Genomic DNA, 13,380 nt, shown 5'->3' with positions numbered 1-13,380 from the left:
AAAAAGTCTACAAACAACAAATGCTGGAGAGGGTGTGGAGAAAAGGGAACCCTCTTGCACTGTTGGTGGGAATGTAAATTGATACAGCCACTATGGAGAACAGTATGGAGGTTCCTTAAAAAACTAAAAATAGAACTACCATATGACCCAGCAATCCCACTACTGGGCATATACCCTGAGAAAACCATAATTCAAAAAGAGTCATGTACCACAATGTTCATTGCAGCTCTATTTACAACAGCCAGGACATGGAAGCAACCTAGGTGTCCATCGACAGATGAATGGATAAAGAAGATGTGGCACATATATACAATGGAATATTACTCAGCCATAAAAAGAAATGAAATTGAGTTATCTGTAGTGAGGTGGATGGACCTAGAGTCTGTCATACAGAGTGAAGTAAGTCAGAAAGAGAAAAATAAATACCGTATGCTAACACATATATATGGAATCTAAAAAAAAAAAAATTGGTTCCGAAGAACCAAGGGGCAGGACAGGAATAAAGACTCAGACGTAGAGAATGGACTTGAGGACATGGGGAGGGGGGAAGGGTAAGCTGGGATGAAGTGAAAGAGTGGCATGGACTTACATATACTACCAAATGTAAAATAGATAGCTAGTGGGAAGCAGCCGCATAGCACAGGGAGATGAGCTCGGTGCTTTGTGACCACCTAGAGGGGTGGGATAGGGAGGGTGGGAGGGAGAAGCAAGAGGGAGGAGATATGGGGATATATGTATATGTATAGCTGATTCACTTTGTTATAAAGCAGAAACTAACACACCATTGTAAAGCAATTACACTCCAATAAAGATGTTAAAAAATAAATAAAAGAAAAGAAGATAATTATTGATTAAAAAAAAAAGCCTAGTGGCATGAATAGGATTCATGCTTATACAAACAAAATCTATATTTTGTTTAGCATTTTAAAGGATCAGCTTTTTCATCTGTTAAAATTTTAAATCCTTAAGTCTAACCTGTGAACAGCTACAAAATCCTCTCTGCTGCCTCATGAAATGGGCAGATAGCTGAGACCTTTGTATTTATGCTTGGGGGAACTGAGATGCCAGGCAGAAAGTGGCAGCATAAATGTTATCCTGTCTGAGATCCAAGATAGTACCAAAGAATACCTCCAAGATCAAGGGCTACTGAGTCAAGACAATATGGAACACAGGAGTCGATTTCATTCTGCCCCGGAGAAGCAGACTCCCATCCTTCTCAACCTCCACCAAGCGCTACAGCATCTCACTCTGTGTCTGTCTATTTTCAGTGAAATATACAGCATGGACAACAGAGCAAACATTTTCTTTATTTCTCCACTATTATAAAAGAAGCTTACCATATAGTTTTATAGGGTAAAGAGATACTGAACAAAAAAGATTGCATTTAAGTTAGTTTCCAGTGGCTTTTCCCCTATGCACTTCATCAGAATTACATGTTTTCAATCTGTAAGAGTTATGAAATTTCTTATGCTAAGAATTCATCCTGGGAGAAAACACTGGCTTTTTGGTATTTGGATATATTATCATACCCTGATCTCATGAAACATTGAACTTAATGTCAGAATCAATCATTTCAGAAGCCCTAAATTTATGTTTTACATTTTGTATTAAAAATAAACCAAAAAAAAAAAGCTGGCAGGTAAGCAAGGGCTAATGGAATTTGTGAGAAACACAGTGACTCTGGCAAAATAGAATGGGAGTAAAGACTTGGAACTTCTCCAGTCCTTGGGAGAGTGGCTTCTGTTCACCAGAGGGCAGCACCATGACCAGCAGGTCAGGAGTGAAGGGAATTCCAAGAGGAGCTTCTGTGAGGAAGAGTTGAAGAGAGAGAAAGGGGACGAGGGAAAAGAAGACAGATGCAGGCGGGCCTGGGCAGAGCGGGAGAGGATGACGGAAAGAGAAGACGAATGGAAGAAAGTATGTCCTGTAAGAAGGCTGACTAGTTCACACACCCTCTGTTTATCTGTCACACTTCATGACTGCAAACCTTCTAGGTCCTTTGTCAACAGCCAGGCTGAAGTGGATAAGGCTCGGGACAGGCACAGTGGAGAGAACTATTTACAAAATGAAGACCTAAAGCAACCTCGCGTGGGCCCATTCCTAGAGTTTAGTCTTCCTGTCACTGGAGAATAAAGTCACTCAAAGTGACTGAAAAGTCCTGGGACTTTCCATAGAACAATAGCATCCGGTACCCACGTGAGCCAGGGCAGCTGTGACGGCAGAGGATGCAGGATGCAGCCGTCATCCAATTGCCATTGTCCTTCAACTCCATCCTCAGTCTCAGCCTCTGTTTATGTTCCTACCTGAGCCGCAGTGTTCAAGACCAGTGGGCACTTCCTGAGTGGCCATCTCATCCCAGAAGGGGTAGCAAGCTCTTGGCGGGTGATAAGCAGACTGGAAACCACAGGCCATTCGAGGATCTTCGTAAGAGCTGAGAGGTCCCTGCCTCTGTGACCAGGAAAAAAAAGGAAATATATTAAGATTCCTTAATGGAACAGCAACTTCATATCACCCATAAGTAGGAATCATCCACAGATGATAACAGAATAGAACCAACTACTGATCACCAGCCCCCATCCAAAAAAAAAAAAAAAAAAAAGACACAGGGAATGGGAAGGGTTTCTGACTTAGACTATATATACATTTATTTTCATCCATTTCCCCAAGCATTTGAAGAATTTTTTAAATTTTCAAATAAGGACCCATGGTTAATAGCAAGGCAGAATCTTGGTCATCTTTACACAATCCTGGTTTTCTTTTTTTTTTTTTATGTAACCTTACTCTATAAAAACACCGTGAAAGGATATTCTTACAAGACTTTCCATTATCACAGAACCAATAGGTGACAAATGCCAAAGGAAAAACAAAAAATGGACCTAAATGATACAAATCACTCTTTTTTCAGTTAATCAATGTGCATAGGTTTTAACGATATTGATTGGTAGACTGGAATTCTCAGTTTTTCCCAACATTTGGGTACTTGTGCAACTCTCTTAGCAGTTTTATAGAATCCACAAAATATACTCTCCACCCAGTACTCTCTAAGGAGGACAAATATACTATGTGGGAGACCATGATTTGAAGTGTTTAAGACCCTATTCTTTGAAGCCACATATACATGGATTCAAAACCTGACTCCATCACTTACTGATGAGGGCCTGGGCCTGTTCCTTTATCTAAACCTCAGTTTACTCAATTATAAGACGGGAATAATAATACCTACCCCATAAGGTAGGAGGATTGAATGAAATAATATGTGTAAGAAAATAATACATAAAGCAAAACAAAATATGAAATGCATGTCATAAAATTATGTATTACTATATGAAATGCATGTAATAAGGAGTGTACATGGAGCCTAATATAAGTAGGTATTAATATGAGACCCTTAACATTCCTGGGATTAGGCAAGAAGGTTAACAATTAAGACACAAAAGAAGGAACAAATTCATGGAAAGAAGATTTCCTAAGAATAGGAGTCTAGTCTACGCTGGCCCACCCTCAACTTTCTTTTCTTCATTTTTATTCTTTCTCTCTTCTGTTTGGCCCCTCCACCTCCATAAAAACCGCAGTTAAGAAAACGGAACTTTGCTAGAATCTGATGTGATTAAAACTATCAACGTTAAGGTGCTAATTAATAAATGTAACCCCTCAGGTGGAATTCTCATCCCTGAAGAGTAGCTTGCTAACCCGCAGTCAGAGCCTCTAATTGGAGCACCTCTTACATCCTCGCTCTCCTTGAGCGGCAGCCCCATTACATTAGATTCAATCATTCACTGTCTACACTCTGTTCCCCATTTTACAATCATCCATTCGCTTAAGCTCAGTAAAAATAACATAAGAGGGTATATTGGCACAGAGGAAAATGGCAATCAAGACCAAAATGTAAAAGGAGGTTTTGTGCACATTAATTTACATGATATTTTTCATAATATTCATAAAGTCATTCAGACTAGGGCTGGATGAAGTTTGCTTCGGGGCTGTTCCTCTTCCAGGTGGGTTAAAGGTGCTGAGAATGGAATAAGACCCCGGGGACTGAACGGAGTCACACTGAGTTGTTGTCTATCAAAGGCTAATGTCCTTGGCTTCCACTACCAGGAGGCCCTGGTGAGAGCCACAAGATACAAACAGAGCAATGGCAGTCCTGCCATTTGCGTTTGGGACGGAGATTTAGGGAAATCATCAGAAAGAACGCTCAGCTGAGCTTCGGTCAGAAAACGTTTCCTTAATTCTGGCATAAAACCATATTGCTGACATTGTATTTTAATACTGTAAGCTCCTGAAGCAACTACGTTAAGATTTCCTTTGTGGATCCCCAACAATCCTTTGCAACAGAATCAATTTCAAGCACATTTCCTAGATGAGCTGTGTGCTCTCAATGTCTATCCCCCTTTTTTCATATTTCTATAGAGTCTTTCTCAAAATTCAATGTCAAGTATCAGAGTTGTAGGAATAGGGTCTCGAGCGAGGAAATTTTGTATGTAAATGGCATAAAGGAGCGCTCTTAAGTGACCTGGCCCCATCTTCTTTGGGAGCAGTGTGTGCATGGTTTGCCTAAACCACAAGGTCCTTGTAAGAAGGCAGTAGGTGGTACCACTAGGATCCTTGTAGACAGGTGGTGGGTGGTTTGGTGCAGGCCCTGCTAGGATGGTGGGAACAAGAGGAGAACTTGAATTCAGGTGAAAAAGTTGAGGCTTTCTCTGCTAAGGAAAGGCCACTGAAGGTGAGGCATGATTTGCAAAGAGGTGTTGAAGGAAAATGATCTGAGCACGCTGTAGAGGGGAGATAGAGGGTGGGAGTAAGTGGTGGGTTAGGGATAAAGCAATGAGGTTCCAGACCCGGGCGATGACCACGTGGCTATACAGCGAGTCAGCCCACAGCTTTGACCAACGACCGTGTATAGCATCTCCTTGAGTTTCGTGATTGGCATTTTTCGTGGAGTCTCTCCTGCTCCCACAGCAGGCTCTTCATTGTCAGGGAGGGTTCACTTATTATTTTATACAGGGAAGTCTATTTTTAAGACATATTTCCTCCTTAGCTGTCCTCAGTGGTGCCAGGGGACCCTATTTTTAAGAACGAGAAGGAGATAATGCACCAAGCCTACCATGAACCACGAACCTCTTTGCTCACAGATGCTCCTGGAAGCATCATGACGCTTATCACCTAGACACCTGCCTGTTTATTAGACATTTCACAAATTGACTGAATACCTATTTCACAGCGTATGAAAATAACATTTTTACTCAAGAGAACCACAGAGCCAGTTCCAATTCATTATGAAACCTTCTCAGTTGAGGAGAAAGAAGCTGCTTATTAACAAGTCAGAAATCTGGGAAGCAAAGCCCCCACCTCCATGCTTGACAAGGGCACCACCCAAAACAAGTTCAAGTCAACATCTTCCTTTCCTGGCTGCTGGTGAATGGGGGTGAGCTCAGGAGATGCAAGCAACCCTCCCAGCCCCCATCACAGTTTAGGGAACCCATCTGATGGGTCCTCACTCATTCATCCCACAGGGGATTATTGAAAGGAACTAACGTACGTCACACACCAGCCCGTGCCCATCAGTGATCTAAGCATGATGGAGAGACGGTCACGTTTAATTCTCACCATAGCTGTGCAAGATTGGTATTCTTATCTTCATTTTACAGAAGAACAAACTGAGGCTTTCAGAGGGCAAGTAAATTTCCAAAGACCACACAGCTAGTAAAATAATGGGGATAGAATTCTAGTCGAGGTCTACCTGATTTCAGATTGTCTTTTCCTGTATCTGTGCCATGTGAACCTTGTGTGGCTCGGATTGATCAATCAGGGAGGCTGCCGTCCCATGACAAGTACTAGATGGATTATGATAATGGACACTTGTGAACAAATCTGTATCACACAACTAGTCTGTGCCAACTATTATGTTAGATGCTCAGAATACAGTATGAGCAAAATATGAACTTCACCCTCAGCAGTGCGCAGACCAGTAAACAGGAAATTACAGCAAGGAGATGTGACAGGGTTAAGTACCGATGTGTAGGGGGAGGAGAGTGACAGCAGGTAAGACTTCCTAGAGGAAGCAGATTAAGGTAATAACCGAAAGGTCAAGTCAGATTTAGCCTAGAACATTCGGTGAAGGTCTAGAGAGCAAAAGAAGATGACACACCTAAATGTGCCAAGGAACGTAGATGGCGATGGAAGGAAGGATCAGAAAGACTCGGCTTGGGGATATAGAGAGATAAAGACTGCTGTTTGGTAGTGACAAGCATGAGGGGAAAGTGTGCTCTTGGCAATGAGACCGCTTGCAACGGAGAGCAATTAGCAAGAATGAGAGCTGGAGGGACAGTGTTGAGGGCCAGAAACACAAGACCAGAATTCGGCTGCAGGAGAAAGGCATTAGAGGTTGTATTAAAGCTAGTAAGAGTGACATGGTGACTCAAGATGTCCTAGAAGGACCCGTTTGATAGTGCTAAGTAGGATGGACTGAGAAGGAGCCGGTGAGGAGGCTGACAAGGCAGCCGCGGTGCCCTTCAGAGCCATGTCAGAGCCGGGGGCATAAAGGGAAAAATCAGTACTACTGATCCTAACTGTATTTATTTATTTATATTAATTTATTTTTTTAATTAATTTATTTTTGGCTGCGTTGGGTCTTCATTGCTGCGTGCGGGCTTTCTCTAGCTGCAGTGAGCAGGGGCTACTCTTCGTGGTGGTCCACGGGCTTCTCACTGCGGTGGCTTCTCTTGTTGCGGAGCACGGGCTCTAGGCACGCGGGCTTCAGTAGTTGTGGCTCACGGGCTTAGTAGCTGTGGCTCGCGGGCTCTAGAGCGCAGGCTCAGTAGTTGTGGCGCACGGGCTTAGTTGCTCTGCGGCATGTGGGATCCTCCCAGACCAGGGATTGAACCCCTGTCCCCTGCGTTGGCAGGCGGATTCTTAACCACTGTGCCACCAGGGAAGTCCCCCTCACTGTATTTAAATTTTTTAGTTCTTTTAATAATTTTTGCATTCATTTTGATTGTCAAAATTATTGCATTAAGATTTACGTAGCTTGAGTACTGCGTTTGGGGGCGGCCCTTCGGCTTTGCCCCCATTTGAATGCTTCCCCTCAGTTCCGGTGCTGAGCGGTAGCCAGTTACGGAGAGTCGGATTAAGGTCATGAATGTAGAGGTGAAGAGGAAACAAGAAGTGTAAGATACGTTTCAAAGGAAGAGTCAACATGATTTTATGACTCATAGGAGATGAAGGCAAGGGGGGATCCAAGATCATGCTTAGATTGCTTGCTTTTATAATAGTGGAAATGGTGAGTTTAAGTACATAAGTAAGGAGGTTGGAAGAATATTTCACTTTTGGCTGTGTTCAGATGGAGAGATGGCAGAGCAATTTGGTGGAGAGGTCCCTAAGGTGACAGGAGAAGACAGGAAAGGATACAGATAGATCTAGGAGCGCAAAGGATCTAGTTAAAGTATAGAGTCAGGGAAAATGGCAGTTAAAAAGAAAAGAGAAAGGATCAGAAACGGCTCTACCACACCATCCAGCAATTGCATTTCTGGGTATTTATCCAAAGAAAACAAAAACACTAATTTGAAAAGATATGTGCACCCCGATGTTTACTGCAGCATTATTTACAATTACCAAGATATAGAAGCAACCTAACTGCTCACTGATGGATGGATGGATAAAGATGAGACACACACACACACACACACACACACACACACACACACATAGGAATACTACTCAGCCAAGAAAAAGAATAAAATCTTGCCATTTGCAACAACATGAATGGGCCTAGAGGGTATTATGCTGAGTGAAATAAGTCACACAGAGAAAGACAAATACTGTATGATTCCACTTACATGTGGAATCCAAAAAACAATACAAATGAACAATAACAAAACACAAACAGACTCACAGATGCAGAAAACAAACTGGTGGTGGCCAGAGAGGAGATGGGGTGGAGGGATGAGTGAAATAAGTGAAGGGGATTCAGAGCAGTTATCAGATAAGTAAGTCATGAGACTACAGTGTACAGCTTAGGGAATATAGTCAGTAATATTGTAATAAGTTTGTATGGGGACTGACAGTTACTAGACTCATCGTGGTGACTTTTTTGTAATGTATAAAAATATTGAACCACTATGTTCACTTGAAATTAATATAATATTAAGTCAATTATATTTCACTTTTGAAAAAATGGATCTATAAAGTTGCCTGTCGTTGGGAGGAAAAGTGAGGGAGAAACAACAAAGAAGGGCCAGTTAAAGACACAGGAGGAAAAACACAAAAGTGTTCGGTGTGGGAGACACCAAGGGCAGAGCTTCAGAACCGTGTGGGTTAGCAAGCGGCTGCTAAGGAGAGGGTGGTATCCACGCAGCCCTGGAGGGCCTGGGTCCCCTGGGTGTCTCAGGAGAGCACGCACTCCTGCCCTGCTGTGTCACATGCTGTGATGAGCCGCCCCACCCCATCTCCAGGGAACAGCACTGCTGTCCTTGTCCTCTTAGAGGCTTCAGAAGACTCGAGCCTGCAGCCTAAATGCTTTGCCTTTCCGATCCTGGAAAGAAATAGCATAAAGCTCTGAAGTCTGGAAACTACTAGGACGAGGGACACACACTTGTCTCTGCTCCAAGGTGAGCCAGCTGTGACGTCACCACCACAGCCGACCACTGTCCCCCTGCTGCAGTCAGGGCTTCATCTACGGTATTACGTCTCCCTTGTTCCCCTGTCCCGCCGGTTCCCCTCTCGGATGCTTCCACCGGGGACCTCCGTCTCCCCTCCCCACCCGCGCAGCTCCCTCCCTGTGGCCGCTCTTCACCCGCCCCCCAGCCCTGCCAAACCTCACAGCATTGCTTTTGCTCAGAGCCTTCCTCCCCTCTGCCCCCTCCGAAGACCCCCCCATTGGAAAAGAGGGAACAGGGGAGTAGTTTTTCAACACTAAATCGCAAACTAATGGCGGCGGCGTTTCTGTAAGTGTTCGTTTCTGTCTTGAGCCAAGCAGCCTTCAATGTCCAGGTATTTGCTCCTCAAACCCTTCCTGACCCTTCTCGTGTATGTGTTACTCAGAGCACGAACTCTGTGGGAGTACATCTGTCTTTTCTTTAACCGACTTCAGAATTTTAGGCTTTAGCCTTAGTACCGGGCCATAAACATGTAAGACACATAAATATTTCTAGATGCTGCTGTGCTTAAAAAAATATACATGCCCAGATGCAAAGCTGAGTTAACCCTGGCTGGATGAACACAGGGGTTTGCCATCCACGGGGATCACTCTGTATCATTCCAGGCCTGGCACAGATGTTCATACACTCCACTAGGAAGACAGGAGACTGGAAATCAGGAAGCCTGGGTTTGAGTCCTGCTCTGCCCCTAAGGAGCTGCGTAGCCTCCAGCCCGTCTCTTAACCTCCTTCAACCTTTGCTTCCTGAGGACGTTGGCCCCAATAATCACCAAGTTCCTTTCCAACTGCAAGTCTCCTTTTTGCTGATCCATTCACATTCTTTCTCCTGACCTTGTAACTGACAACCTTCATTTGATAAAAAAAAAAACCACCCCGGGGTGGAAAAGCCTAGAGAACCAGAAGTTGTCATCATTTAGATTCATGACATACAATGTCCCCTTGAAATGTATGAACGCCTTCATGTTGTTTGCCTTCATTCTTCCCTGAAATGTGCTCCCATGCCGTTCTGCCACCACCTTTCCCATTTTTCAGTAGAGAAAGTGAAGTTAGGAAGTACCTGCCTAGCTGCTGAACTACCCAGGGGCTCTCGCATGCTAGGTGCAAGTCTGTGCAATAAATGGGGAGTTTCTCATCTTAAAACCTTTCCCCTCGTTGCAGGCAGTTGCCCTTCCAGGCTGGCTGGACCGACTCCGCAGACCTGTCATCGAGCCTGGGCTTCCTCATCCTCAGCAGGTGCTAGACCAGCCAGCACCTCTTTACATTCATGGAGAAGCGCTTTTGGCATCGCTGGGGAGGAGTCTGGGGCAAACTGTATCTGGGGCACCTCTGCTCCAGGGGGGCACATGCATCCTGCTCCCTCGAGAAAAAGGAAAGAGGCGACACGGAAACACCCCTCAGCTCTCCCACCAAGGGGGAGGGGGCGAGGGTGGTGCAGCCACAGGAGAGGCAGGAACAGACAAAATAGGAAACCCTCAAAGGGCGATTTAATTTTAGACTCAAGGCCAGGAAATTCTTTTTAAAACAATAAGAGTGATGGGCTTGGGCCCTGGCGAAAGGGCAGGCCGGACCGGTGTAGGTTTCTGAGACAGAAAAGAATCTGAAGCACAGAGAGAGCAGAGGTGGGAATAGCGGATTCTGCTCTCCATGAAAAGCTGTGCTTGGCCTCCCCACGGGCCATGTGGACCACAGCTGAGGCCACCCTGAGACGCCCCCAGGCCTGGGGCTGCAGACCAAGGCGGGGGAGGGGGGCAGTGACTGACGCTGCAGCTTCTCACGCCAGCCTGAGACCACAGTCCCCTCCACTCAAGACATTTCTCGGTGGGACCTGCCCCAGTCCTGGGCGCCCGGACTTGACATTCTCTTGCTGAGAGATATGCGGTGAGATGCGTGTCACACATCAGCTTCCACTCGCTTAGCGGGAAGCCTTCAGACTCCCAGTGACTCCATGGGGTGCCAGCCCCAGGCATCCATCCCAAGTGTGGAGACGGAGGGTGAAGCTGACTCAGAGCCTTCTGATAGGACATTGTGAGAACCTCCCATGGTCGAAAAACTGGGCAAGAATTTCGATTTGCTCAGCGCTCTACAAAATGGAGTTCTGGGGTTTTTTGGTCCTAAATTCAATTCAGCATGAATAAAGCATATGAATCCATGAATTGTCATAAATTCTTATCCATCCCCACATTTCTTAAGAATGATCAAGCTGCATTTGATGGTAAGGAGTGTCCTAAGCCAGGAGCCGGGAGATCTGGACCATACTCCAGATCATACTTCCAGGCTCGGGCAACTTAATTTAACCTCTCAGGACCTGAATTTCCTAATATTGGGAGATGGCCTCTAGGTTATAGTCTGGCTTTAAAATTCTCCAGTTTGTGCTAACTGAACCCAGTATCTTAGAAAATCCCCACTTTCTAAGATGCTGGAAAAATACAAAACATCTTTTTTCCTTCACTTTTTCTGACTACCACTAAGAGTTATGGCTATAGATCATTTCTTAAACATAATGTTCCAGCAACCTCTCCAGAGGTAAAGCCATCACCACCCCAAGCAACAAGAAAAAATTTTCTTTTCCAGTTTCCATTTACATTCTAAATTTCTTTTTCTGTATTCTCATTTCTCTAATCTGGAATACCTTATCCACTGCTCTCCAGGATTCCCAGAGAGAAGGAAAAGGCATGTGTGCTAAGCTTCATAGAAACAAGCACCAGCCCTTCCCAAATTCCCAAGAAGTGCAGGGACTGCACAGACACCCCTGTGAACACATCCTAAGGCATGTGGGGTGGAGGTGAAGAGTGCGAACAGCACTGGCTAAGAAGGGAATTGCTTCCCAAGGAAGCCCAATTAAACTGCAATTACTCAAGATAAGAGAACCAGGTCTGTTTACACAATGGGGTTGTAAACCACCAGCCCATTACAAGAGAACTTTGATCTGGTGGCAGGGGAGCTATTTCTAGTGCAGGGTAGTGATGAAGCAAAGAGGTTTCTCAACAAGAATGTCTCCATCTTGACCCCCACAGCCCCATCTTGTTCTAGAAACACCCTTGTATGGACAATCAGTGGAATCATCTCCACTCCTCCCTCTATGTGTCCATCTCACATGACCAAATAATCCAGAGAAAAATAGAGAAGAGGTGCTAAACACAGGGAAAGGGAATTAACTGAGGTCATATTTGTGGCTGGTATCACAATGACCTGATATGGTAGGTTATACTCTGTGCTTATTTTGCAGATGAGGACATTGAGACTCAGAGGAAGTAATTTGCCCAAGGTCACATGGCTGCGGAGTAACAGACCAGAATTTAACTCAGGTCTTTCTGACTCCAAAGCCTAAGTGCCTTCCATGGTGCTTGGCCGGGCTGCGTCCCACAGCTGCCTGGCCCAGGATGGAAGGCTTGGAGCCTTCCATGTGGTCTGGCCCTCTGGACAGTTACTTGCCCAGCATATCGTTATATTCCCAAAGGCCTGAGCGCTGAGAGCAGGTGAGTGGGCAGTCGTCTATTCCTTCCCTCTGTACAGTTCAAGGTGCTTCCTAAGCTCACATGGCTCAGGGGCCATCGATCCTCAAGGACCTCCTCCGCATCCTCCTTGCTGGTGAGGTAGCCAAGGACAAGGACGTGTTTGGTCAAAATTAGGGGCAGCCCATCCTCCTATGCCTGCCCTCCCCCAGCTCTGCGGACTCAGCGGCATGAAGGGGAGGATGACACAGGAGAGGACCAGGGCTTCGAGGGACTTCCAGGGGGCACGGCGGGCTCGCTGAGCCAGCATAACAGGAAGGAACGCTTCCTCCCCTTGGATGAAAGGGTCCCTGACACACAACCCATATTAAGCACCTGAAAACGTCACCCCCTCCAACACAATGGCCAGACAACTTCCAGAAGTGTCATTTCCCTACCACCCCAGCTGTGATATCACTTCTTTCATGAAGGTCTCCCGAGAGGCTGACCTTACGAGGGAGAGAACTTGTGTCCTGCTTTTGACAAAGGGGTCCCGAGGCAGATACTGTGAGTTCTGTGTACAATGGCCAGTACCCGAAGTATGGGATGAATTTTACAAGTGTTGCTGTGATTATTTTAAGGCTTCCCCTGGTACAGCAAATGATCAAATCACACTAATGCTACCTCTAACACACAAATAAGGAATCTGAGGTTTAGCAGTCTTCAGAGCCTAGAAAATATTCGTGTCCTAGTTTAGAAGATTGTTTCTTGGACAACTAAAGCAGCCTGCTTAGCAGAACCCCTCATAACATGGATGTAGTCTCACTTTTATTTTCTTTTTAAGATTTCCCTTTCTAACGCAATAATTACAAGTAAATACACACAGTACCTACCACCCCACCTTCAAACCTGATCTTGTATCTATTCTAGGGCAGGGCTTCTCAACCTCGGCACTACTGACATTTGAGGCTGGACAATTCTTTGTCATGGGGAACTGTACTGTGCAGTGCAGGATGCTTAGCTGCATCCCTGACCTCTACCCTCTGGATGCCAGTAGCTCCCCCGCCCATCAAGTTTTGACAACCAAAAATATCACCAAATATCCCCTGGGGGCAAAATCACCCCCAGATTGCAAAGCAATTATACTCCAATAAAGGTTAAAAAAAAAAAAATCACCGCCAGACTAAAAACCCACTGTCCTTATGGTTTTCCTTTCACCCTCAAACTTCCCATGCCTGGGACAGTTTCTCTTCTTGGTGGCCCAGGCCAACTAACCCAGAGACCAGGGCGCCGGGC

At 45.3% G+C, this 13,380-nt stretch overlaps 1 protein-coding gene across 2 annotated transcripts in view; it reads right to left on the bottom strand.

Annotated features, from left to right (window-relative positions):
- ETS1 (ETS proto-oncogene 1, transcription factor) overlaps window positions 1-13,380 on the bottom strand; it is a 127,633-nt gene that overhangs the window by 97,540 nt on the left and 16,713 nt on the right. For both annotated transcript variants that reach the window (XM_061203129.1, XM_061203131.1), the window contains exon 3: window positions 2,304-2,448. In XM_061203129.1, coding sequence (XP_061059112.1) covers window positions 2,304-2,448 — 145 coding nt within the window. The remainder of the gene's footprint in view (window positions 1-2,303; window positions 2,449-13,380) is intronic.

This window comes from Eubalaena glacialis, chromosome 10 (assembly GCF_028564815.1).
Source record: "Eubalaena glacialis isolate mEubGla1 chromosome 10, mEubGla1.1.hap2.+ XY, whole genome shotgun sequence".
Classification (NCBI taxonomy): Eukaryota; Metazoa; Chordata; class Mammalia; order Artiodactyla; family Balaenidae; genus Eubalaena; species Eubalaena glacialis.
This window is presented reverse-complemented; position numbering and strand designations above follow the sequence as displayed.